General features: G+C 48.1%; 9 protein-coding genes across 9 annotated transcripts; 3 read left to right on the forward strand and 6 right to left on the reverse strand.

Annotated features, from left to right (window-relative positions):
- Positions 1-307: 307 nt before the first annotated feature.
- On the reverse strand, positions 308-783 carry LOC307093109 (histone H2B type 1-C/E/F/G/I). The gene has a single exon (XM_079760864.1). It carries the CDS (start codon positions 729-731, stop codon positions 351-353), a length of 381 nt encoding a protein of 126 aa, XP_079616990.1. The 5' UTR covers positions 732-783; the 3' UTR covers positions 308-350.
- Positions 784-986: 203 nt separating this feature from the next.
- On the forward strand, positions 987-2,113 carry LOC307093720 (histone H2A type 1-H-like; the record flags this gene model as incomplete). Its single annotated transcript, XM_079762013.1, has 1 exon — positions 987-2,113. A coding segment is annotated over one exon (450 nt), but the record flags the coding sequence as incomplete, so codon positions are not given.
- A 2,242-nt stretch (positions 2,114-4,355) lies between these two features.
- Positions 4,356-4,858, reverse strand: LOC307092836 (histone H3.1). Its single transcript, XM_079760332.1, has one exon. It carries the CDS (start codon positions 4,805-4,807, stop codon positions 4,397-4,399), a length of 411 nt encoding a protein of 136 aa, XP_079616458.1. The 5' UTR covers positions 4,808-4,858; the 3' UTR covers positions 4,356-4,396.
- Positions 4,859-5,917: 1,059 nt separating this feature from the next.
- LOC307092897 (histone H2A type 1) lies at positions 5,918-6,468 on the reverse strand. The gene has a single exon (XM_079760450.1). It carries the CDS (start codon positions 6,410-6,412, stop codon positions 6,020-6,022), a length of 393 nt encoding a protein of 130 aa, XP_079616576.1. The 5' UTR covers positions 6,413-6,468; the 3' UTR covers positions 5,918-6,019.
- Positions 6,469-6,634: 166 nt separating this feature from the next.
- LOC307093514 (histone H2B type 1-C/E/F/G/I) lies at positions 6,635-7,169 on the forward strand. The gene has a single exon (XM_079761682.1). The coding sequence runs from the start codon at positions 6,735-6,737 to the stop codon at positions 7,113-7,115; it is 381 nt and encodes a 126-aa protein (XP_079617808.1). The 5' UTR covers positions 6,635-6,734; the 3' UTR covers positions 7,116-7,169.
- A 9,019-nt stretch (positions 7,170-16,188) lies between these two features.
- LOC307093857 (histone H2A type 1) lies at positions 16,189-16,667 on the forward strand. The gene has a single exon (XM_079762153.1). The coding sequence runs from the start codon at positions 16,247-16,249 to the stop codon at positions 16,637-16,639; it is 393 nt and encodes a 130-aa protein (XP_079618279.1). The 5' UTR covers positions 16,189-16,246; the 3' UTR covers positions 16,640-16,667.
- A 123-nt stretch (positions 16,668-16,790) lies between these two features.
- On the reverse strand, positions 16,791-17,711 carry H1-5 (H1.5 linker histone, cluster member). The gene has a single exon (XM_079762147.1). The coding sequence runs from the start codon at positions 17,667-17,669 to the stop codon at positions 16,989-16,991; it is 681 nt and encodes a 226-aa protein (XP_079618273.1). The 5' UTR covers positions 17,670-17,711; the 3' UTR covers positions 16,791-16,988.
- Positions 17,712-20,593: 2,882 nt separating this feature from the next.
- LOC307093624 (histone H3.1) lies at positions 20,594-21,063 on the reverse strand. The gene has a single exon (XM_079761870.1). The coding sequence runs from the start codon at positions 21,053-21,055 to the stop codon at positions 20,645-20,647; it is 411 nt and encodes a 136-aa protein (XP_079617996.1). The 5' UTR covers positions 21,056-21,063; the 3' UTR covers positions 20,594-20,644.
- Positions 21,064-22,593: 1,530 nt separating this feature from the next.
- Positions 22,594-22,981, reverse strand: LOC307093112 (histone H4). Its single transcript, XM_079760867.1, has one exon. The coding sequence runs from the start codon at positions 22,963-22,965 to the stop codon at positions 22,654-22,656; it is 312 nt and encodes a 103-aa protein (XP_079616993.1). The 5' UTR covers positions 22,966-22,981; the 3' UTR covers positions 22,594-22,653.
- Between the last annotated feature and the right edge of the window lie 3,828 nt (positions 22,982-26,809).

Consider the following 26,809-nt stretch of genomic DNA (forward strand, 5'->3'; position numbering starts at 1 on the left):
CAGGGCGGGCTTTTCAAATAGTCCCGACGCCCAGTTAGAGCGGGGGGTTCCTTGCATTGGCTGTGGAAGCAAAAACGAAATGTTGGCTGTTGTGGCAGAAGGCCAAAGGCAACGCCTCTTTCAAATGGCCTGACAGAACCCGACTGACCCAGCACCCTACTTATCCAAGCACGAATTCCTTCTCTCCAGGTACGTTCCTCTCCAACCAGCCGCCCCCCACCCCCCACACACACACACAAACACATCGCCTCTAAGGAGAACTCAGACACAGGGAAAATGAGCCAGCTGTTTCTGTGAAAGTGTGGGTGGCTCTGAAAAGAGCCTTTGGGTTCGACAGGGGCCTTGGCGCCTCACTTGGAGCTGGTGTACTTGGTGACGGCCTTGGTGCCCTCGGACACGGCGTGCTTGGCCAGCTCGCCGGGCAGCAACAGGCGCACGGCCGTCTGGATCTCCCGGGACGTGATGGTCGAGCGCTTGTTGTAATGCGCCAGGCGCGACGCCTCGCCCGCGATGCGCTCGAAGATGTCGTTGACGAAGGAGTTCATGATGCCCATGGCCTTGGACGAGATGCCGGTGTCGGGGTGCACCTGCTTGAGCACCTTGTACACGTACACCGAGTAGCTCTCCTTGCGGCTGCGCTTGCGCTTCTTGCCGTCCTTCTTCTGCGCCTTGGTCACCGCCTTCTTGGAGCCCTTCTTCGGGGCGGGCGCCGACTTGGCGGGCTCGGGCATGGTCGGGAGCTCAGTGGACGCGGTCGATGGGAGGAATAGTAAGGACTGGGAACGCTGTGTCCTATTTATATACAACCTCGCATGCAAATAAGGTGATGAACCAAAGTCCTGTGCCTGTTGGTTATTGGAGAGCAATCTCGAAAACTTAGCTCTGCCCAATCAGAGCGCCAGAATCCCAAATGGCACTTTCACTGGTTAAGACAAAGCTGAAACCTTAACCAATGACACATCTGCTTTTTCGCGCCACAAACGTTTATAGAAAGTGCCGCCCGAGCACTTTCACTTTTGCAGCCACTTGCAGTGAAGTTTATAGTCACCAAGTCCGGCCGCGGGAAGCAGGGCGGCAAGGCGCGCGCCAAGGCCAAGACGCGGTCCTCGCGGGCCGGGCTGCAGTTCCCCGTGGGCCGCGTGCACCGCCTGCTGCGCAAGGGCAACTACGCCGAGCGGGTCGGGGCGGGCGCGCCCGTGTACCTGGCGGCCGTGCTGGAGTACCTGACGGCCGAGATCCTGGAACTGGCGGGCAACGCGGCCCGCGACAACAAGAAGACGCGCATCATCCCGCGCCACCTGCAGCTGGCCATCCGCAACGACGAGGAGCTCAACAAGCTGCTGGGCAAGGTGACCATCGCGCAGGGCGGCGTGCTGCCCAACATCCAGGCCGTGCTGCTGCCCAAGAAGACCGAGAGCCACCACAAGGCCAAGTGAAGACCACGTTTGGAAACAAGTGAACAAAGGGTCTTTTCAGAGCCTCTTCTATAGTCACCAGAAAGGCAGCACGACTTAGTTGCGTTTTCAATCACTTCCACCTCTTACCTACTCAGTATACTTTGTTACCTAACATAAGGCACCGTCCTTGTCTGCCTCAGCTTGTCCACATTTCAGAATTGGCACCGAGCAGCTTTTGCAATGCAGACAATTTGACTTTATATTTGTGTTCTAGACGTGCTAGAATTTCAACGCCACGCTCGAGATGTTCACCCAGGTCCATACTGGAAATTAGCTTAAGTGACTGGTGTCACCAAATCCGAGCATCTCTTGAGGGAACATGAGCAGGGGTGGTTTCCATAGACACCCATTGTGTGTCAGTAGGGAGGTGGCAAATCTTGAACCTTAATCAGTTATTGTCTTGAATGTATTAACTAAAAGCACCTAATTTCTAGGACTACTTGACAGTATATATATTACCACAGGCATGCTAGACGTCCACATGTCACAGTGATGGGCAGAAATACAATGTTGGGGACCAGCTATAAGTATAAGAAATCAATCATGCTCTGTTAACCGTGATTGTTTTGTTCTGGTTAAAGAAGGCACATTCTAACCTGGTTGGGAGTTGCAGGTGGAACCTGGGAGCTCACCTGGAAATGCAGCCTGTTCTCATCGGGGAGCTGCCTATTCTTAGGGAAAGATTAACAACCTTGTTACAGAAACCAGAACTACCAGCCCTTTGAAGACCCCCAGTCCTTTGCATATCACCAGCCCTTTGAAGACCCCCAGCCTTTTCATACTTGCAGGCCTTTGCAAATCTCCAGCCTGCATTACCTGTAAACAGCCCATTTGCCATACCCTTTTGCTTACTTCCCATGTAATCTTTGTCCTACCCAATATAAGCAGCTGGCTTATGGTGGGGTGCAGAGCAGATTTTTGTGGGTGACCTACTGCTCTCCCATACTGCCAGCAGTATTGGAATAAATGCTCATATATGATTCAACCCTGTCTCTGCTGAAATGGCTGAAGTATGACAGGCAGCACTGACCCAGTGATTGTCCATTACAGTAGCAATGACTAGTAGATGCTAAGGAGTGGATTCCAAGAGCAGTGATGGTGGAGACTTACAGTTTTAAAAATATGAACAAACTTCTCTGAATAAAGCTGAGGCTGTTTTGAGAAAAGAGAGGTCAAACATTGTGGTGTGTTTTTTGTGTCTATACCAGCATGGCGAGGTCCTTTTAGTCTAGGCCAGTGGTCGGCAAACTCATTAGTCAACAGAGCCAAATATCAACAGCACAACAATTGAAATTTCTTTTTGAGAGCCATTTTTTAAAAACTTAAACTATATACATAGGTACATTGTTATTAACTTAACTAGGGTACTCCCTAAGCTGGCCTTTGCTAAAAACTCAAGGGGCCAAAGAGCCGTATGTGGCTCGAGAGCCGCAGTTTGGCGACCACTGGTATAGGCCTTGGAAAAGATTGGAACATTTAGGCCACTTTCCAGTTTGCCATTTCAAGAAATGCAGGCACAAACACTATTTCTTCTGTTTGTCTTTTTGGTAAATTACAATGCATTTATACTTTCAACAGATAATGTACTTCGCCCTTAGGTCCCACAATAAGAATATGTTAGTAAGACACTGCTTGTTCTAAAGAAACTCCATCTAAAGAGGAGTAATACAAAAGGAAATAAAGCACAATGTAGCAAGAAAAGTAGACATAGGATGCAAGGGGAACATAGGGAGGAGTCAGATCTGTAAGAGGTAACCTCTGGGCTGAGGGCTAAAGGAACTAGAAATTGAAGGAAAGTACAGGAATTCCAGTACAGAATTAGCATCGACAGATCCAGGGCTTCTGATGTGTGCACACAAATGATTTGAAATCGGATATTGGCACTAAATTAGAGGTTAAGAGGTAGGGAAGAGCCAGGAGGGATCTGTAGGCACTTCTTTCCTTTAAATACTTTTATTTACTAATGACTCCCAAATCTCTTTATTTTAATCCCTTCACAATTTTAACCCAGCCCCCACCATCAATAAACCACATTTCTCCACCTCTCATGCAACGCTTGGCAAACCCAACGTTCTGATTTTGATCATCTGCTGGGTGTTATGCAGTATTTCAAGGCTTTAATTTGCATTATTATCTGATTAAAACTGAAGTTTAAAAACTATTCATGTAATTAGTCACTCAGCTGTCTCCATTTAAAAAACAAGGCTTTTCCCTTCAAAGTGAACAATAAATTACTACAGAACTGAACTGTCTTTTAGGCCACTTAGGCAAGTGAAAACCAGAATAACACTAATTCAACTTTGCTTTCCTACAGCCATTGGGGGCTGAATTCCCATCCTCTCCTTTCCTTCCAGATTTGTTGAAAAGAACCTGCATGGGCTTCATCCCCAATAGTTGAGGGCCTTTCGAAGAAAAACTTCTAGAGCTAGAGAGGGAGTACAGATCGCCTGTCTAGACCCTGAGAGCTATTTTCAGGTTCAAATTAGCATATTTGTGAATACCAGAAGTGGGTAAGGGAGGTGCCAATATCTATGCTCTGAACCCCTTGTTACGGGATGGGTTAATTCCTTTCCTGTTGAGATTCTTTCACTTTACCTCTTTCCACGTGGTGCAACTGGTGACAAACTTTTCGGATACATTGTTGCCTTTGAAACTGCTAGTATTCAAAACAACAGTTCCTTAAGCAACTTAAGTATCCCTAAATAGCTGCTATAAACACTGAACGTGAGGCCTTGCCAATATTTACACTCAATTAGTTGAGGAAAGTGATACCCAAAGTTCTGGAGGGAAGGCCAGAAACCCGTCCCCATTATTTCCGTCAATTGTGCGCTGAGCTTGCGTTATCCACACGTAACTAGCAGTGCAGCAGCCACTGTCAGTGAGGATGGAAGTGGCTCTGAAAAGAGCCTTTGGGTTCCAGGTGGCCGCTCGCCAAGAGCTCACGCCCTCTCCCCGCGGATGCGGCGCGCGAGCTGGATGTCCTTGGGCATGATGGTGACGCGCTTGGCGTGGATGGCGCACAGGTTGGTGTCCTCGAACAGCCCCACCAGGTAGGCCTCGCACGCCTCCTGCAGCGCCATCACGGCCGAGCTCTGGAAGCGCAGGTCGGTCTTGAAGTCCTGCGCGATCTCGCGCACCAGGCGCTGGAACGGCAGCTTGCGGATCAGCAGCTCCGTGGACTTCTGGTAGCGCCGGATCTCGCGCAGCGCCACGGTGCCGGGCCGGTAGCGGTGCGGCTTCTTCACGCCGCCCGTGGCCGGCGCGCTCTTGCGGGCCGCCTTGGTGGCCAGCTGCTTGCGGGGCGCCTTCCCGCCCGTGGACTTGCGCGCCGTCTGCTTGGTCCGAGCCATCCCCAACACAGAGAAGCAGAAAACTGCTGGAAGGTGACAGCGCGGGCGCTCAACAAGGAAATATATAGAAGGCAAGTGCCACTGTGATTGGAGGAGGCACCTGCCCATCAAGGCCCGCAGTGACGTGATTGGAAGCCGCGTCCGCTTTTGATCACCGGAGCCTCCCGGGCGTTTGGGTCAGAAATTAACTTCTTCCTCCCACCCACCCTTTCAACAGAGGCTGTTTTTTACCCTTTCTCGTCGCTATGGTCTGTACGCATTTTTTTTTTACAATGTCCTCTGTCTTTCCTCCGCAGAATTTAATGTATTAGAATTCTATATCTTGTTGGCGGAATAAAAATTTTAAAATTTGGCGCCAAAAACTGGCTTTCCTTTGATCTTTTTGAAAAAGCGCGCGCTACGTGGGATTGGCCAAGTGATTTTTCAGCCTCATTCAGGTTTAGGAAGGAGGATTTCCCGTCAGCTTCTTCATTTCTCTATTTAAACTTAAGACATTTAAAAATGTTTTGTAGGCTTTTTCTAAATGTCTGTTGAACTCAATTTCACATTGGATATTATAGCTAGATTAACATTTACTCTCCCCTGCCATGTCCATAGGCAGCATTCCACTACGTGTAACCATTTGAACTGAGACTCGTGTAAAAGGCGGTTAAGAAAAAGCATCCTCAAACGAGCAAATGGCACCGAAAGAGGGCGGAGTGAGTGACGCTGGGCCCCGCGCACAGCAGCTCGGCGGCAGGGACCCGGCTCCGGGCCGGCGGCATTGCTTTCCTATTTACAGCCCACTGGGTGCCCCTAGGAGGTGGGCGTTGGCAAAGATGTGTCCCATTAAGATGCAAAAGAACTCGAACAAGAGACAGGAATGGTTTTATCGCCCTGTGGGTTATTAACTCAATTTGCATTTCAATAGTCACCTTTCAGCCAGCGTCATACCGTCCTGTTTTCTGCAGGTTTAAGCCCGAGGGCGTGCAGCTTTCCCCAGTTAGGATAGGTACCGGATGCCGATTCTCTCTCCCTTAGTAACTACATTGTTGCTCACTTTGTGTTCACAAGAGTTACTTTCGCGTTTATAGGATGTTTACAGCGACATCTCCTGGTGGGTGTAAGTGATCCTTTTCAAGTAGCTGCTACAACATGGCAATTGCAAGCTCTTTAGTGAAAGCGTGGGTGGCTCTGAAAAGAGCCTTTGGTTTTGATGCTGCGACTTGCTCCTTATTTGCCCTTGGCCTTGTGGTGGCTCTCGGTCTTCTTGGGCAGCAGCACGGCCTGGATGTTGGGCAGCACGCCGCCCTGCGCGATGGTCACCTTGCCCAGCAGCTTGTTGAGCTCCTCGTCGTTGCGGATGGCCAGCTGCAGGTGGCGCGGGATGATGCGCGTCTTCTTGTTGTCGCGGGCCGCGTTGCCCGCCAGCTCCAGGATCTCGGCCGTCAGGTACTCCAGCACGGCCGCCAGGTACACGGGCGCGCCCGCCCCGACCCGCTCGGCGTAGTTGCCCTTGCGGAGCAGGCGGTGCACGCGGCCCACGGGGAACTGCAGCCCGGCCCGCGACGATCGCGTCTTGGCCTTGGCGCGCGCCTTCCCTCCTTGCTTCCCGCGTCCCGACATGACGAACAGAAAACCTCCGCTCAGACCTGGGTCCGAGTTGAATCGCCCGGAGCTGCCCTCTTTATAGTCGCGCCGGGAAGCGAAAGTGAGTCTGTGCCATTGGCGGCAAGTTACAGCCCTTTCACTGAACCAATGGGATCCTGGGGCTGAAATGCACTTCTTTTCAGTGGACAACATCCCTGTGACGTTTCCGGGACTCGCCTCCGGCCGGACACGCCTTCACTCCCCGCCTCCTTTAAGGAGCCGGGACCCAGAGGACACTCGCAGCCTCACACTCGTCCTTCCAGTCGTTCCCCATCTTCTTCGGCGCTTCCTCCCGACCATGCCCGAGCCCGCCAAGTCGGCGCCCGCCCCGAAGAAGGGCTCCAAGAAGGCGGTGACCAAGGCGCAGAAGAAGGACGGCAAGAAGCGCAAGCGCAGTCGCAAGGAGAGCTACTCGGTGTACGTGTACAAGGTGCTCAAGCAGGTGCACCCCGACACCGGCATCTCGTCCAAGGCCATGGGCATCATGAACTCCTTCGTCAACGACATCTTCGAGCGCATCGCGGGCGAGGCGTCGCGCCTGGCGCATTACAACAAGCGCTCGACCATCACGTCCCGGGAGATCCAGACGGCCGTGCGCCTGCTGCTGCCCGGCGAGCTGGCCAAGCACGCCGTGTCCGAGGGCACCAAGGCCGTCACCAAGTACACCAGCTCCAAGTGAGGCGCGCAAGGAAGCGGCCTGACTCCTCACCCCAAAGGCTCTTTTCAGAGCCACTCAGTCTTCTAAAGAGAACTGTGACTCACTTTCCACACCGGGCGGGTAAGTGGTATTCGCCGCCAAGTAGTTTGCGTGTTTTCTTTCCCGATCTAGTTGTCAACTGCGTTCAGTACAATGCAGCGCGTGCCGAGGCATCCCTCCACGTTTTGAGATTGGTTTAAGTAGCAGGTTCTTTTCAGACCAATGCAGTAAAGAAGCAAAACCCTCATCGTTCAGACAATTCACATTTAAGCATGTTAACCTTCTGAAGGCTTCTTTAAGGTCTGAATGTCCCCGGAATGTAATGTGTTTCTTGATGGTGTGACACTTCGCACCCACTGAAAATATCAATTGTCTTATTTCCCTTCGGCGGGGTGGACTCCTGTGTGCTGGTTTCTTACGTATTAAGTTAGAAAGGCAAAAGGAAAAGTGGGAACCCCATTCAAATTATCTCACGCATCAGTCAGGTCAGGAGGGCAGCAGTAACAGGCAATCCAGACATACAGGAAGTTTGGAAGGAACAACAGGTTTCCCTGTGTGATTCTGTTATTGTTATTACTTTAATTCGACTCAGGGTTCATTGGAGAATTCCGAGGGGAACCGCCATTTTACCCACTTTCTCATTTCTCTGAGTGAAATTACTCTTCCTGTCAAATTGAACCCAGGTTTTTTCTCTGCTTCTCTGTCATGTGCCCTTTCTCTACTAATTGGAAGAAATTTTTAAAGATTGGAAAGTAGATCCGGAAAAAAAAAAAAGGACAAGAGCAGTGGGCCAGGCTTTGGTAACCGGTGCTGAAAGCCCTCGGCATCCCTGCCCTGGGACTGCCTGTGCCTGTGGCAGCTGCCGCTCAGGGGCACAGAAAAATAAAAAGGAGCCGATGGCCATTCCTGCCCCCAACCCAGGATGTCAAAACCCACCTCTCCCTTGCAAGTCCTTGGGGACAGCATAGCTATTTAAAACTTTGGGTCTCTTCCTAGAATCGTCGTGGAATGACTTCCACATTGAATTGTATTTGCTGAGGGGTTCTGATGACGCCCTGTGTGCAATTACAGTCCCCCTGGTGATTCAGTTCCACTCCCAGGTGTTTACGTGAGAGTATTCTGCACACTTGGCAGTGAGGTATGTGAGAACCGAGCAATGCTATTTTTAATACCAAAATACTAGAAGCAACCACATGTTCTTGGCCAATATGTTTATTGGGGTGCATTCACACAGTGGGATAGCATATAGCACAGAAAAGGATTGAAATACACAGCACTTTAGAAACACAAACCTCAGAAGGTTGATATATGTGTGGTACCTTTTTATAAGCTTGAAAATAAAACCAAATTTCTCTTGAAGCACATGTGTGTGTGATTTTTTAAAAAAATTTTAAGAGGTAGTTTCATAAGTAACTGTTTTTTTAATTACTTTATTGATTAAGGTATCACATATTTGTCATCAACCCCCCCCCCCCATTTCCATCCCAAACCCCCACACACACATGCCCCCATCCCCCTGTTGTCCGTGATCACTGGTTAGGCTCATATGCAAGCACACAAGTTCTTCGGTTGATCTATCTCCCTTGTCCCCACCCTCCCCTACCTTCCCTCTGAGGTCTGACAGTCTGATCAATGCTGTTCTTGTTCTTCAGTTTATGTTGTTCATCTTTTCCCCTAGATGAGTGTGAGCTCATGTGATACTAGGAATACACTTATAGGAACCGAAAATGAGACAAGCAATAATGGTTATGCTGAGAGGCAAATGAATCAGTCTATAGTGAGTTTCTTTCTGGGCCAACAGTTCTTTTGAGTCCCGATTTCTATGTCCAACATTTGTTTATGTGTACATAACAGCAATGATATTTCAGTTCTGGATGGTGGACAAATGGTGGTAATGCAGGTCCGACCCTCTCTGGTTTGGAGTAACTGTTTTTAAATATCAGACAGTGCCTACCTCTAATCCAGGCAGGGCAAGGGAATGAATGAAGAAAAGCTCCAAGGTAGAAATAGAAGTTGCATAAAACAAGTTCCAAGCATCATCTATGTAGTCATAGGAAATCCTGCGAGGACCCCACACCTACGGGCAGATCTCTCGATAGTATGACTTTCTCTTTGAGAGTGCAGAGGCCATTGGAAGGACATGTAGATTCAGAAAATGAAAGATTTTAGCTCAGTCAGCAGCCAGTCTTCCCCAGCTGTTAACTCAGCTTCTCACAGAACCTCTGACAGCCCTCTGCAGGGCCATGCATGTGTTTGCACGCACATGCGTGTATTTAGTCTATACCAGTGGTCGGCAAACTCATTAGTCAACAGAGCCAAATATCAACAGTACAACGATTGAAATTTCTTTTGAAAGCCGAAAACCGACTTCTACCCCAAGGGCCACGAAGTTTCAATCACACTGTACGTGCGCGCCCGCACGTGGTATTTTGTGGAAGAGCCACACTCTAGCGGCCAAAGAGCCGCATGTGGCTCACCAGCCGCAGTTTGCCAACCACTGGTCTATACTGTTATGTATTTTTGTAACTATATGTGTGTCTACCCTTCCCTCAATTCTAAGAGAAATCACACTTTAAAAAAAAGTATCTTCACTCCTTCCCCATCTCAAGATATTTGTGGATAGTAAATTCCCCATACATTTGGGGTTTTTAAATCAGTACTTTTCAAAGCACAGGTGCCTTTGATCTGGCCATTAGTACACAGATGCAGAAAATAAACAGCCAGTTCTGATATTGTCTTGTCTTGTAGAATGAGGGAATCAGCAGAGAATATCGAGGAGAGGAAATGGGACCAGAATGTAGAGGCATTGAGATACCTAAACACTTATGTCCCGGGCCTGGAGAATGTGAATATGCGAGGGTCGCTGAAAGAGGAACGCAGGAGGCCAAAGTGGTAACGGGATGATAAATGTATTAGGTCATCTGGATACCAGATGGGCTGAGCCCCCAAATGGTGCCAGCACTCAGGGATGGGAGTCAGAGGTTTTAAAGGACTCTATGTAGCTTTCTCTGGGTGGGAAATTTTCTGGGCGGATCTGGATCCTAGGAAGGTCTGGAAGGGAAGGATAATGGTCTTAGCACATGGAATGTGGTCTAAGGGAAAGGGAATGTTGGTTGTGAAGTGGACTAAAGGTCAGTTCCCAAGGGAGGGAGTATCGATTCAATTATTTGATCAGACCTAACAGTATATATGTGTGCTTTGTGTCAGGGACTGCTTGAGTGACCTGGAATGGTCGGCAGAGAAGATGATGTCTAAAAAAATATGGAGGGAGGTGGCTAAAGTCAGCAGAAAGGAGATGAACATGCAGAGGGCATTTTGGCCCATCTAGACAAGGTGCACACAGCAAGCCCCTCACACGCCAGCGTTTTTGTCACCTTATTGTTTTTCATTGGACTTTATAGCTGGTAGCTCCAAAAATTCACATGATTTGCTCAAAATAATTTTTGTCAATATTTTTTACCTAAAGAATAATTTATAGAACAGAGAGAAAGAGATTGAAGCATAGAAATGGATGAGAAAAATCTGATTCTAAAGGACAGTGTTTCCTGAGTTTTATCACCTGAGTAGACTGATGCCTGCTAGGTGGGTGTTGTGTATACTTCAAAGAGCCTGTGATTCCCTCTTTTTCTTTAATCTTCACTCAAGGATATGTTTATTGGTGTGGTTTTTTGTTTGTTTGTTTTTTAAGAGAGAGAGAAAGGGAGGGAGGGAGGGAGGGAGGGAGGGAGGGAGGGAGGGAGGGAGGGAAGGAGGGAGGGAGGGAGGGAGAAACAACACTCCAAATGAGCCACCTGGCCAGTCAGGGTGAGCCGGTGATTCTTCAGCAAAATGGAGAAAATAACAAGGCCCCAATTTTGTTAGGACTTCATAAGATGGTGTACATTGCGGACGAAAGGCGCCACATGCTAGCCAGAGTAGCTCAGGGTAGGCCTGTGTGGTGGCCTTTGCAAACTTGAGAGACCTAAAGTCACCAGAAAGGATGGTCTGAAATGAAAACTTTTTAACTAAAAGCAGTTTAAGGCAGGTAGTCACGTCCTAGGCCAATGGTCGGCAAACTCATTAGTCAACAGAGACAAATAGCAACAGTACAACGATTGAAATTTCTTTTGAGAGCCAAATTTTTTAAACTTAAACTTCTTCTAACGCCACTTCTTCAAAATAGACTCGCCCAGGCCGTGGTATTTTGTGGAAGAGCCGCACTCAAGAGGCCAAAGAGCCGCATGTGGCTCGCGAGCCGCAGTTTGCCGACCACTGACATAGGCTAGCTTCTTCCCTAACAAGAGTCTATCTTTACCTTAACTAAGCCTGTCTGTTCTCTTTTCCATCTAAATGTCCCTTTTTCTGGACCCCTCAGGGCACAACCAATGCCCCAGGGCGCCAGGATAGAGACCACAAATTCCTTCATTGTTATTGTTATGGGGTTGATTGTTGACTGTTAACTATCCTGCACCCACCTGTGTAAAAAGAATCCCACAGGTTTTCCAGCTTTGCTTTCTCCGCCTTCCTAATCTGTCACCAATGAATTTTATGAACCCATTTATGTCCCCTCCTTTGATTGTAATGCATAAAAATAGGTGAAAAACCGTCATTTTCCGGAGCATTGTCTCAATGCGATGAGATTCTGCTTCCTGATAATTGTGGACAGCTTGGCTCAAAACACACAAATTTTTTTTACAGGTTTGAATGTTTCCTTATGGTAACAACACTGATTCCAAGGATGTTCCTCAGCCCTGGGTGAGGTACACATATAAAAGTTACCATGAAAAATGTATCACATAGATTTTTTTTTCTTTCAACAGATTAAGTAATGATTTAAAAGTTTGAAAAATAGCCCTAGCTGGTTTTGCTCAGTGGATAGAGTGTTGGCCTGTGGACTGAAGGGTCTCAGGTTTGAATCCAGTCAAGGGCACATACCTGGTTTGGGGGCTTGATCCCCAGGGCATACAGGAGGCTGCCAATCAATGGCTCTCTCATCATTGATGTTTCCATCTCTTTCTCCCTTCCTCTCTGAAGTCAATAAAAGTATGTATTTTTAAAAAAGTTTTAGAAATAAAAGTCACTATAAATGTTTACCACAATGTGAACTTCTTGAGTTATATATTTTTATATTTCCTGAGTTAGGCATATAATAGTGGTTCCATTTAATACATTAATTAAACTAACATTTTCCTAGATCTGTACAAAGTGCCATGGGGAGCCCAGGAAATTATGGTAAATAGTATGTGAGCTTTGGTGGTTAAAATATTGAAATAGAGAGTCAAAATATCGTTCTCTTTTCTCTGCTCCTTAATCTTTCTGATGAACTAACTGGTAAAGTGTCAATTGGGTACTTCACTGACATTTGCTAATCCCACCCGCCCTGCCTGCCTTCTTTCAACTTTATAACAAAGAGCTTGTCTCGAGCTCTCTGTAATGCAGTAAACAGCATATACCTGGAATTGAATGATATTTTTAAAAAATATTGACCCAAAGTGGTGATGGAAATAAAGAAAAAAATATTCTTCCATTGTGATTTTCTTTCTGTTCATGGTCAGAGGTAGGGTAGTGATGTTGAGAAGGCTAATTCCTATGTAAACCTGATGTTTGGGGGGCTAGCAATCTGAATCTGTGCAGTAACCTAAAGTACAATCTTGATAACCTAAAATTAAGTCACTGTCCCTTTCCTCCACAATCTGGTCTTGCAAGACCTGTTACCTAAATACTCACATTTTATAGAGGCCATAATCCATGAACCCCCAGAGAGGGTTATCAGTGGTGGTGCCAGGCCAGGCCCTTAGGTATGATCTCAAGACCCCCATCCCAACCCACAGGGCTTTTTGCAAAGCGCACGAGAGGTCCGGAAGGCCCCATCCATATTTGGAGGACCAAGAAACCAAGAGGGGATAAAAGAAGGGCTTCCACCATATTGGTTTGCTCAGACTCTGGAGGCAACTCCTCTGAGACCGCCAGCGTAATAAAGCTGTGTAACTCCATTTCTCTAAGCATCTCTTGGGTTTCTTTGGTCTTCTACAATGATGTAAAGTTGTCTTTTAAATACTGTTTTCTACAGAGTATATTTAAAGAAAAAAACTTAAGTAAATAATAGTTTAGATTATATTCAGATACAGAAGAAAAAAATATTGTGAAAGTGGAACTCAAATGACTGGTTTGGACTATACTTAATAAAATACTGTAAATGACAGAATAATACTATTATATTTCCATATAAAATATTTATCTGTCTGTTATGTACATATGTAATGACATATATAAACTATATTTTGTATGGTTAATATTAAATATAGATTATTACAATAACATTAATATTAATTGCTGTAAGAATTTGGAGGTAGTAAATATTGTTCTGGAATGTGACAATCTGGGAACGTTTCTGGAAAGACGTATGTTATAGTCGCCGAAGGAGGAATACACGAGTCTGGAAGTGGTAAGAATTATAAATGTATTAGGTTATCTGGATACCAGATGGACTGAGCCCCCAAATGGTGCCAGCACCCCAAGATGGGGCATCAGAGGTTTTAAAGGACTTTAGGCGGCTTTTTCCGGGTGCAGAATTCTCTGTGCAGGTCTGGGTCCTTGGAAGGTCTGGAGGGGAGAGATTATGGTCTTAGCAAGTAGAATGTGGTCTAAGCAAAAGGGGACTCTGTAGTGAAGTGGCCTAAAGGTCAGTTCCCAGGGGAGGGGTATTGACTCAATTATTTGACCAGACCTAACATTAGTGAGAAGGTTGGAGTCCTGCACCTGGTGCAGAACTAACCTGTAGTGCCAGGTGAGCGAGCAGGTGAAGAAGGCCCAGACTCAGAGCAAAGGGTGCCTGGCAGGTGCAGTGCGGTACTTGGTGCCAAGCACTTGTTATAGGGTCACAATGACGTTGTGTGGCCTTGAGTGAGCTCTGCGTGGAGCAGGGGGATGACAAGATTGAACTGGGCATTTTCCAGGTGTGTTTATGAGCATGAGTATTGGCCTGGGAGCTCCCTACACAACACGTCTTAGTCTTTAAGTGTGAGGCCGGGGAACACACAATTCCTGTGGACAGGGGGCTGGAAACGCAGACTCATATCTGAGCTGAGCTAGCAAAAACCACCTGGATGGGAGCAGAGAGAAATGATGATTCCTGTTGCTTTTGCCCATGTTTGTTGTGAGTAGAAGTAAGGTCAGGGAGGGCTCCCTGTGTAAGGTTTTTATAGATTTCTCTTCTTTTCACTAAGGAAAATGCGTCAAATACCCACCCCAGACCAGAGACCTGTGTGAGGGGAATAACCCAGGAGTCCCCTTCCTGGCAGTTGCCAGGCATGGGCTGGAGTGGAAATTTCTGGAAAGAGGCCACAAGCCCCAGGACTGAGCAGGGCTGGCCAGCAGCTCCTACTCAGACCCGTCCACACATTTCTCTCCTGGGTCCTCAGCCCTCTGCCCTGGTTCAAGATTTTAGGAATTCCTGTGGATTGGGCTCTCACACTCCAGGTAAGAGGATGGATAGAGCCCTCACACCTGTCAGAATGGCTACAGTCAACAAACCAACCAATGTCAAGTGCTGGCGAGAATGTAGAGAAAAAGAAACCCTGTGCACTGCTGGTGGGAATGCAGACTGGTGCAGCCATTAAGGAAAATAGTATGGAGTTTCCTCAAGAAATTAAAAACTCCTCAGAGATCCCACTTCTAGGAATATATCCTAAGAAACCTGAAAATCTCATCAGAAAGAATATATGCACCCCTATGTTCATAGCAGCACAATTTACAACAGTTAAGACTTAGAAACAGCCTAAATGCCCATCAGCAGATGAGTGGATAAAAAAAAACAAACACCTGGTACATCTACACAATAGAGTACTACACGGCTGTAAAAAAGAAAGAGCTCTTACCATCTGCAACATGAATGGACATGAAGGGTATTATGCTCAGCAAAATAAGTCAAAGAAAGGTAAGTATCCCATGATCCCACTCATATGTGGACTCTAATGAACCTAATAAACTGATGAACAAAATAGACCCAGAGACATAGAAGCATGAACAGTCTAGACTGTTGAACCTCAGAGGGAAGGCAAGGGAGGGTGGGTGGGAAGACATCAACCAATGAACTTGTATGTATATAAGCCTAACCCATGGGGGGATGGGGACGGGAGCAGGCTGGAAGAGGTTAATAGGAGAAAAAGGAGGACCTATGTAATACTTTCAACAATAAAAATTAAAAGGAAGGGAAAAAAAAAGATGGTGAGTGACTCCAGCCCTCAGGTTTCCCGGAAAACCTTCCTCCACATCCCTTGTGTCTGGAAAGCAGAAGTCACAGGACGATGGTTGGTGACAATCTGAGCTTAGGTGTCAGTGGATCTCACAGAGACTCAATGGGAGAGAATCGCAAACAGACCCCTGTTTGCCTTGGAGGGGGGAGAGGAGAGAAGACTCCTTCTCTGGCCCACTGGAATGGACCCAGGGCCTTCTGCGTGTGAAGCAGGCGTGCTAACCACTGCACGGAAACCACATGCTCAGGGTGTTCCTGAGCCAGCACAGTAGGAAATGTTTATACTGATTTGACTCAAAGATAAATTTGGAGGGTGCTTGGGGTTTTTTGGAGCTACATTCCATTTCCCGGGCACCTCACTCGCGGGTAAATTCAAAATATCCTCAAATAGAATCATTGTAAACACACAAGAAAAAAATCACTAAAACCACATCTTAACCCTAGGACCACTTCTACGTCCTTCGTTCATCCCAGGATTACGTAAGGCTGCGCTTGCCTTCTTTCTTCTGCACTTTGGCCACTGCCTTCTCGAAGCCATTCTTGGGGGCCAGCTCCAACTTGGCATGGTCGTAACTCACTGGACATGGTGGGTAAAAGGAAACAAGAGCACAGGGCGCTGTGTCCGATTTATATACAAGCTCACATGCAAATAAGGTGATGAACCAAAGTCCTGTGTCTGTTGGTTATTGGAGAGCAATCTCGAAAACTTAGCTCTGCCCAATCAGAGCGCCAGAATCCCAAATGGCACTTTCACTGGTTAAGACAAAGCTGAAACCTTAACCAATGACACATCTGCTTTTTCGCGCCACAAACGTTTATAGAAAGTGCCGCCCGAACACTTTCACTTTTGCAGCCACTTGCACTGAAGTTTATAGTCAGAATGTCCGGCCGCGGGAAGCAGGGCGGCAAGGCGCGCGCCAAGGCCAAGACGCGGTCCTCCCGGGCCGGGCTGCAGTTCCCCGTGGGGCGCGTGCACCGCCTGCTGCGCAAGGGCAACTACGCCGAGCGGGTCGGGGCGGGCGCGCCCGTGTACCTGGCGGCCGTGCTGGAGTACCTGACGGCCGAGATCCTGGAGCTGGCGGGCAACGCGGCCCGCGACAACAAGAAGACGCGCATCATCCCGCGCCACCTGCAGCTGGCCATCCGCAACGACGAGGAGCTCAACAAGCTGCTGGGCAAGGTGACCATCGCGCAGGGCGGCGTGCTGCCCAACATCCAGGCCGTGCTGCTGCCCAAGAAGACCGAGAGCCACCACAAGGCCAAGGGCAAGTAAGGAGCAAGTGGCAGCACTCAAAACCAAAGGCTCTTTTCAGAGCCACCCACGCTTTCACTAAAGAGCTTGCCTTTTGTGTGTTGCAGCAGGCACGAAGAGGACAAAGGTTGTAATTGTGGGAGGTGGATAAATGTGTTAATAAAGGTGGCTAAAACCTGGGAGTTATGGGAAAAAAGGGGTTGATGGTGAAAGGAGAATAACTGATGTCATTGGAAAACAATACATTGTATAGTTTTTAAGGAGCTACAGGACCTTAAGTAGTGCAGGGAGTGCCCAGCTGTTTCCAGAGGCCTCTGGGTGGCTCTGAAAAGAGCCTTTGGGTTGTGTGGCCTGTCAGAAGGCTAACATCCTACTTCTTCTTCGGAGCCGCCTTCTTGGCCTTCGCAGTCTTGGGTTTGGCTACCTTGGGCTTGGCAGTTTTGGCCTTGGCAGCCTTTGCCTTCACCGCCTTGGGCTTGGCGGGGCTCTTGGCCGCCTTCTTGGACTTGGTGGCGGCCTTGGGCTTCTTGGGGCTCTTGGCCACCTTCTTGACACCGGCGGCCGCAGGTTTCTTGGCCTTCTTGGGGGTCTTCTTCACGGACTTCTTGGCCCCCGTCGCTTTCTTGAGCTTCTTGGGGGTGGAGCCCGCAGGCTTCCTCGGCTTGGCCGCGCCCGCCTTCTTGGCCTTGGGCTTGGCCTCGCCGGAGGCCGCCTTCTTGTTGAGCTTGAAGGAGCCCGAGGCGCCGGTGCCCTTGGTCTGCAGCAGGGTGCCCTTGCTCACCAGGCTCTTGAGGCCCAGCTTGATGCGGCTGTTGTTCTTGTCCACGTCGTAGCCCGCGGCCGCCAGCGCCTTCTTGAGCGCGGCCAGCGAGAGCCCGTTGCGCTCCTTGGAGGCAGCGACCGCCTTGGTGATGAGCTCGGACACGGGCGGCCCGGACGCCTTGCGCTTGGCCGCGGCCCCGCCCGCCGCCTTCTTGGTCGCCTTCTTCTTGGCGGGGGACTTCTCCACGGGGGCCGGGGTGGCGGCCTCGGCGGGAGCGGTTTCCGACATGGCGATGAGTCGCAGGGAGAGCTGAGAAGGTTGAAATCAAAACCCAAAGAGGGAGGTTGTAGCCTGCCGGCTCGGGCCTGGACTTATATAAGCCGATGCTGTGCTGTGATTGGTGGGACGCCCAATCCACCGCCCTCGGGCGGCCGCCTTTAACGGTTGGATTTACAAACCGTGTTTCTTAATCCCAAAATTCTGGTTAAATGTTCAAAACTGGGATACAGAATGTGACGCTTTGTAGCTCCAAAGGCGGAAGACACTCTCCCGGCTCACTTACTCGTGTTTTTATGCATCCCGTGCAACGGATGAAAGATTTTTTTTAAAAAATCGCTACTGTTTTCCATAGGAGTCCACCTGGTTTAGAGTGTCGCGCTACTTAGTTGCGTGTGGCAACAAATTTCTACTAAGTATCAAAGGAACCTTTTTTAAAAAGCTTTGTCCCTCAATTTGGCCTTTGATTTTTACAAGAGGGAAGACAGTAGGTTCCTTAGTTGGATATAAACTTTGTTTCTAACTGTAGCAAGGTCTCAGGGCACCTGGTCACCAGGTAGACCTTACTTTGAAACCCGATTCTGCTTCCTAGGAGTTTCCAGGAGCTTACGTCTTTAGAGACAGGTATTTTGCAACTTGGAAAAGTTCAATTGCACCAGGAAAAAGATAAATTACTTTGGCTTCAGGATCCAAAGACATAGATTCAAATTCAAACTTGAATTTGGTATGTTTTTTATTAAGATGTGTTCTCTCTTTAGTCCCTACCCAAATCTATTAAAATAAGGATGAAAAAAAATGTTTAGTCCAGATAATCTTTTATATATATTAAAAAAACCACAACTCTGCAACTTGCCAAAAAAAAAAAAAATTATTCAAGGACTTCCAGTCGCTATCAAAAGCACAAAATGGGACTTTGTCCATTTCCAAGGTGCTTTCTCAATGCTCTCATTCAAATTCCTCCTGTCCATCGACATTTAACAAAGTGCTCCTCTTCTGTTAGCAGACAGGAGACATAGATGTGGATATTATTGTGTTTAAGCAAACATAGAACTGTATTTTACAAAAGTAATTGGCAACTGACTATGAGAAAGGTGGATTGGGGATTTCCTACCCTCAGAAAAATTCAGAAAAACATTACCGTCCACAGGAACTGAGGCAACAACCAGGAGGTTGGCATGGAGGGCGGAGAAGTTTGCTATTTACTTGGAGGCATGTAGGATGGGGAATGAATAGGATTTTGTGCCTGACCGGGATGATAGGGAGATGAAATGATGACTGTGACCTCTCACACACTCGAGGATAGTTAGTGCTCCCTGTGCAACACTGTAGCAAAATAGCCAGCACGCTTCTTTCCGCATCCCTGCAGGTGGAACTATATAGCCACGGATGGCTGTATCTGGACAGTGCCTTGTTTTTGTAAGGCCCTCAAGCTAATAGTGGTGTTTGGATTTTTATGTTAGAAAAAAAATATGTGACAGAGACCACATTTGGCCACCAAAATCTAAAATATTTACTATCTGGCCATTTGCTGTGTTTTGAACTCATCCACATAGACATGGATCATGGAACATAGTTACAAGCCTGCCTCTTTCAGAACAATGGGAATAAAAAAAAATCTTAACAAGAAAATGTTCTAGCCAAGCACTTTTCACTGTTTCAATCACAAAACTTTTAGAAGATCTGTGGCGATGCGGTTGGGAGTGTGTGTGTGTGTAAACGCCTCTATGCTTTAGGGGCAGGAGAGAGGTATAATAAGAACAGCTAATGTACAATGAGCATTTACTAAGTGCCAGGTGCTAATCTAAGGATGCTCTACAGATTTTAATTCATTTGCCACATTTTATAACTATACAGGCTGAGAGAGAATGGTAACTTGTCAAAGGTTGTACATTTACTAATTGGTGGCTCTGAGGTTTGAACATAGACCACCTGGTTCTATTGTGATGGGAAATCCGAGGTGTGGGGAGAGGACAATCTCTGAAGCTCACAACAGGCAGACCAAGTTGTCCTACACCTGACGGCTTCCAGGAGCTCCAAACTCCTCTGCAGGAAGAGGCTTTGGCCCCGTGGCCAGAATGGGTGCTGAATCCATTCAGAGACCCTTCCAAAGGCTTTCCAAAGAGCGGATAGTTGGGATGTAAGGCACTCTGGAAGGGCAAATGCAAATCCAGAAACAGGAAGGGAAGGCAAGGCCCCCATGGCTGCCCTGACTGAAAACACTGGAGAACAACTGCTTCCATATAACCCCACTACCTCCCGGGGCGAAGATGCCAGCCCCCACTATGTAAGCAGCAAAATTAGGAAAAGAGAGACATATCTGGATCACACATGAGAAGACCTTTAAAAGCTGGAAATATTGTACAAAGTGAACAGCTGAGTTCTGTTAAAAAGAACCCAGAAAATTATGAGTGCATACAAGAAACAGCTTTAAAAATTATCTCAGATATGACTCCTAGTCTGACCCTATTTCAAAAAAAACAAAACACGGACAAGGACATATTTAAAACAGAGACAAAGGCTTGGAAAACAATGTTCAGACGTCTTGGGAATTAATCTTACAAAGGACAGCCTGGAGGTCATCAGCTCACTGGTCTCACATACACAAAGGTCAACGTTACATTGAAACAAAAGTCAGCAACATGTTAAACATTCGCGGTTAATACTTACTTCCTTAAGGCAGGGAAGCAAATGGGACCAAGCTCTTAAGAAAAGGCGCCAAAAGCCTGTGCGGCTCAAGGCTGAGGAAGAGTACGTACGTGCCAGCAACCTGGGCCGTGGTTAGGTTTACAGGGCACAGGCAGCTTTGGAACGCCAGGGAATCATTCGTGTGCAGTCAGCGTGTAACATGGGAAGTGTGCCCAGAATCCCTTCCCCACACAAGTTTTCCATGGGGCAGCCATGCAGGCTCTAGAAGCAACAGCTCTTTACAGATAGTTGAGGGGCTCTGAAAAGAGCCTTTGGGGGAGGGGGGATATTGAGAGCCGCAATTACGCTCTCTCCCCGCGGATGCGGCGCGCGAGCTGGATGTCCTTGGGCATGATGGTGACGCGCTTGGCATGGATGGCGCACAGGTTGGTGTCCTCGAACAGCCCCACCAGGTAGGCCTCGCACGCCTCCTGCAGCGCCATCACGGCCGAGCTCTGGAAGCGCAGGTCGGTCTTGAAGTCCTGCGCGATCTCGCGCACCAGGCGCTGGAACGGCAGCTTGCGGATCAGCAGCTCCGTGGACTTCTGGTAGCGCCGGATCTCGCGCAGCGCCACGGTGCCGGGCCGGTAGCGGTGCGGCTTCTTCACGCCGCCCGTGGCCGGCGCGCTCTTGCGGGCCGCCTTGGTGGCCAGCTGCTTGCGGGGCGCCTTCCCGCCCGTGGACTTGCGCGCGGTCTGCTTGGTCCGAGCCATGGTGAGGGCTTTTCCACCAGTGAATCGGAGAGCCGGCCGGCCCTGTATTTATAGCGACTCTCGCGCTCCGATTGGATGGTACCTGCTCCTCCCATGGCCTCCCCGCGGATTGAGTTCTTGGTTTAGGAAACATTTTCCCGCCTGCTCGAGGTCTGTGATGATGTACAAAGAAAATATCTTAGTGACCTTTAAAAAGCCTCTAGGATGCATTCGAAATTCTTAAGAAAAGGTGGTCTTGAGAATCTGAAACCTCCTTGCACTGGTTTAAATAAAACATGTCCTGATGGGATTATTGACCAAACTGAACATGAAAGGGAAATCATTTAAACGGAGGACTCGTGGTTTCAACTTCTCGTCACTGTGTCGCCCCGTCTCAAACCTGAGCGGGCTTAGTAATCGCTCCAAGAGCGTGTGAACACAGGGCGGCCAGCTTTTCTGTAAAAGGTGGTATTTACTGTCCGGGACACTAGCTTTCACTGACGGTACCAGAACCCGCGGTGTGGGTTTGAGGCAGTGGAGCTAGCCACAGCCCAGGTGACGGGCACGCTGGGCCAGGGGAGGGACAGGGGGTAACCAAATGCCCTTAAACTGTTTGGGGCAAGTTACACCATCTAAGTCCTTAAGCGAACTCCCAAGTCCACGCTAACCTAACCCGAGGGAGGTGCTCAGAAAAATAAAGAGTTTTACTGGGTGTACCGGTTAATGTGGATTTTTTTTCCCCATGGCGTTACACATACGTGGCTATACATGTGATTTGGTATGTATGCTATTTTTTGTATTGCTCCTTCAGATGACCACTTGTTCCGATCGATGGCACACGTACTTTTTGAGCAGCACTTAAAAACGTACAAAGAAGTTAAAAATTGGGTCTCTGGATGGTCTGCCTCAAAACAAGAAAAGTTCTATTGGCACGGTATCCACAAGTTACCTGAAAAATGGGGAAAATGTGTAGCTGGCGATGGACGTTACTTTGAACAAAGCACTTTTGATGTTTCTCTTGAAATTATCGTGTTTTCTTTGATTACAAAATCCGAATTATTAACCGGTAAATGGTTAATCCACGTTTAAAAAAAATGATACCGGTTAATACCCTGACCCGGAGCTAATAGCAATACCAACCCCTTGGCCTGGGGCGCAGGGAGGGGGCTGATCTGAGCCTGTACCGCTGTAAGGCAGTTAGACCTGGACCCAAACCAGGCCGGGGAGACAGAAGGGCTTTAACTTCCCACTTTCCTGACGCCCGAGGCAAGCAGGTGAGAACAGCCCGCCCTTTGCTGACAATGTGCTGCTTTAATGCACTTTCCAGGGGCGTCAGGGATACCGTTGCACAATACTTTCCCAAGATCCCCCCCCCCCCGCCCCAGGTGGGACTTACAGGCTTGTTGGCGGAGCCTGGGGTGGCACCCTTTCCTGGGGCCCCGGGTAGTGGGGTTCCCACAACCTTCACGTCCCTGTGCTGCTGGGACCCTGAGGATGTAGAACCTGGTTCCTCCCGCCCCATTTCCCCATAAAGCAGGACAGCGCTCAGCCCTTCCGCGAGGGGGTGGGCGGCCCTGAAAAGGGCCTTTGGTTTTGGGGCGGGAGCCAGTCGGTGGGGCTCAGCCGCCGAAGCCGTAGAGGGTGCGGCCCTGGCGCTTGAGCGCGTACACCACGTCCATGGCCGTGACCGTCTTGCGCTTGGCGTGCTCCGTGTAGGTGACGGCGTCGCGGATCACGTTCTCCAGGAACACCTTGAGCACCCCGCGCGTCTCCTCGTAGATGAGCCCGGAGATGCGCTTGACGCCGCCGCGCCGCGCCAGGCGCCGGATGGCGGGCTTGGTGATGCCCTGGATGTTGTCGCGCAGCACCTTGCGGTGGCGCTTGGCGCCGCCCTTGCCCAGGCCCTTCCCGCCTTTGCCGCGACCAGACATGGTTGCAGAGAGAGAGGACACAGTGTCTCCACCCTGGCAAACTGTGCTTATATACTTCTTCTGCGGACCTGTTTGGGAGCGCGCTCACCCCTGCCACGCCCAGCGCTCTTTTTCCGGAAAATGAAAAGGGCGGCGCTTCATCAAACCTCTAGGTTTAAAAAACCCACAGTTTACATCATAGGCAAGGATAGAAAACTGAAAGCTTTTTCTTTAAAACCAGTAACAAGACAAGGGTGTCCATTTCACCATTTTTTATTCAACATAGTATATCCAACAAGAAAAATAAATAAAAGGCATCCACATTGGAAAGCAAGAAGTAAATTTCATTATTCCCACATGACATGATACTAGAAACCCTTAATGATTCCACAAAAAAACTTTTAGAACTAATAAATGAATTCAGTAACGCATCAGAATACAGTTAGGATTCAGAAATAAGTTTCATGTTTATATACCAACTAGTGGCCCGGTGCACGAAATTCGTGCACATTAAAAGGGGATTAATTAGAGGAAATATTTTAATATTGCTATTTGCCCTTTCTCTATAATAGAAGTGTCAGAGATGAAAGAGAATTAGTAAAATGTATATGAAAACCTTCCTCTTGTCAGAGTCTGGGGCTCACCACGGGACCCAGAGTCAAGTCCCCGCCCACCCACTTGCACCTCAAAATTGTGTGAGACCCAGACCTGGCTGCCCCTCCCCCCCCAATTGGGCTAGATCCAGACCTGGCCAGTCCCAGCCTTGTCAAGCCCTGCAGGGCAGGGGGCGTAGCCTCAGGTCCCCTGGCCTGGTGCCAGGATGGGGGGCATGGCCTGAGGTCCCCCAGCCCAGACCGGGGCAGGGCACGTGCCTTGAAGTCCTCCATCAAGACCCGCCAGGTGGGGTACATGGCCTGAGATCCCCTGTCAAGCCAAGCTGGGTGGGGGGCATGGCCTGAGGTCCCCCGTCAAGACCCACTGGGCGGGGGGGGGGGGGGGGGGGTATGGGCTGCAGCCTCAAGTCCCCTGGCCCAGCACCAGGAGGGGGGCGCAGCCTCAGGTCCCCCATCGAGCCCTGCTGGGTGGGGGGCACGACCTGAGGTCCCCTGTCAAGCCCCTCAGGGGTGGGGGAGGGCATAGCCTCAGGTTCCTGCTGATTGTTCATTAAAGCTCCTGATGGGAACTTGGCCTCAGATGTGGGCGCAGCCATCTTTGTGATAGAGTGATGGTCAATTAGCATATTCCCTCTTTATTAAATATGATAACACTATCAGAAAAAAATTAAAACCATGATGAGATGTCACCTGGCATCTGCCAGAGTGGATATCATCAATAAATCACCAAGGAATAAATGTGGGAAAAAGGGAATCCTTGTGCACTGTTAGTGGGATTGCAAATTGTTGCAGCCACTATGGAAAAAGGTATGGAGCTTCCTCAAAAAATTTAAAATAAAACCACCATATGACCCAGCAATCCCACTTCTGAGTATTTACACAAAGAAATTAAAAACAATAATTCAAAAAGTTATATGCATCCTTTGATGTTCGTTGCAGCACTATTCACAATAGCCAAGTTATTGAACCAACATAAATGTCCATCAATAGATGAGTGGATAAAGATTTTATATATATATATATATATATATATATATATATATATATATATATATATATATAATTACTGATCCATAAAAAGGAATGCAAGCTCGCCATTTGTGAAAAGGTGGATGGACCTAGTGGGTATTATGTTAAGTGAAATAAGTCAGATAGAGAGAGACAACTTCTTCAAAGATAAATGTTTTAAAGCCTAATTAAAATCTCCTTGCCCTGGCCGGTTTGGGCTCAGTGAATAGAGTGTCAGCCTGCGAACTGAAAGGTCTCGAGTTCAATTCTGGTCAAGGGCACTTGCCCAGGTTGTAGACTGGATCCTCAGTATTTTTTGGGCGGGGGAGCCGGGGGGTGGGGGCTTGCAAGAGGCAGCCAATGATGTTTCTCTCTCTCCCTCTTCCTTCCTCTCTGAAATCAATAAAAATATTTAAAAACTCCTCAGTCCAACTTCTCTTCTACAGTTCTGTGCTGGCCCACTCCCAGACAGCCATGCCTTTGTCTGGGTCCGGCTTTGCTGTTGTTTTGGGGTGGGTTTGTTTGCTTGTCTATTTGGTCTTTATTTTCTGCCCCCTCAGCATCCACGGCCCTAGTGACTGACTGCTGGATCTGAGTGGCCCATCTCTAGAGCAGTGAGAGCAGTCCTCTGGGCCACCTGGGAGGCGTTGTATGCAAAATGCTTTCTATGGAGTCCTAACTGAACCCGTGGCTGAGACAGGAATGGCCCTGATGACAGGGAACTTCCAGGTAGGCTCCTCACTGCTCCCCTTGGCTTCTCTATCCTTAGCCTCACCTGCTACACATCCTGTCCCACGCTGCGTCAGCGGGGGGTGGGGTGGGGGTGACTTCATCTCCTTAGAAACACTTTCATTGTCTAAAGTTGTTTGAGGAAGGTCTGCTTTTTTTCTTTGGAGAGTGGATTAGCAGGCCCTGCAGGGTCTAGAAACACATTCCCGGAGGTTGAGGGAGGACTCCTGTTTTTTGTTTCTGGAAACACTGAGGAAATTTACCAGTGCTTCTCTATCTGGTGCAGGTAGCACACTCTGAAAGGTCTGTAACGTAACTGCAGTAACAGTGCTTTGCTCTGGAAATGATATTGACATTCACATCTATGCTTCTCGAAGGCGTACTTCTCTCTGCTAAATTAGAAACTTGTTCATTCTCTTCTTCCGCCTTTGTGGAAGAGACACAGAGACAGGCTCTGCAGATTTCTTAGCTTAAAAAAAGTTTAAGAATTTCATTTTATTTAAATAAAGTATGATTCGGATGCTTTCCTTTTGTCTTTCTCAGTAAATAATAAGGCTGATTGACATGAGTTACCCAATAAGTTATTGTTGAATAACTGTGATAAATAATATTTTTCTCTCACACAATAGGAGACATTCTTTTCCAAGAGAAATTTGGCAGACTTTTACTTTCCCCTTTAATCAGATGAACACATGAGCTATAGTGTCCCTAGCAATGCTGAGGGTTACCTACTGGTCCACATTCTCTAATTGACCATTTTGTAATGTTTAGTGACAAGTGGAGTCGATCCTTTTCGATATGGTTATATTTTCAACTTCTTATGCCACATATTTATTTCCTTGACACCTGATTTTGTTTTGCTTGATTGGGTTAAGGCTTTGGAATTGGCTGATAGGTTGTGCTGTGTCTCTTTTATGTTTCTCTTGCTCCGCACTCAACATTATTACTAGTGATTAGTTCCTATTTTAATTCTCATTTATTCTATCCTGAAAACACATACTCATTCATACATAAGCACACACACATAAGCCCTTTGGAGGGTTTTCCACTCCGTGAACTTATGCCCTAGATTTCCCTCCTGTTCTACAGTGTCCAGGTCAGAATCTTAACGACGAGGCATGACCACATGCAGCGTCCCTTCTTCTGCTCATACCTTAGAGCCATCACCATCTCTGTCCTCACCCTTAAACTTCCGTGAGCTTCTGCTGCCTCCATGTGCTAAAATATCAATTAAACAAACTTGGAGACCCAAATTCCGCTGTCCCCCAAACTTCAGGCCTCATTCTCCCTTCATCTTACCACACCCTTTCCTGAGGTTCACTGTACCATGCTCTTGTCTGCTTATCCTTTAAAACTGACTTCCAGAGGTAATCCTTACTTTATCCTGAAACTCTCTCAGGACCCAGAAGTATCCTCCAATTTATAAAGATTTTCATGCCTTATTTTACATAAAACCCTACGATGTTTCTGCAATTTCATACATATGACCACTGATGGTCTTCATGTTTCCTCTT

This window comes from Cnephaeus nilssonii (genome assembly GCF_951640355.1).
Source record: "Cnephaeus nilssonii genome assembly, chromosome: 21".
Lineage (NCBI taxonomy): Eukaryota > Metazoa > Chordata > Mammalia > Chiroptera > Vespertilionidae > Cnephaeus > Cnephaeus nilssonii.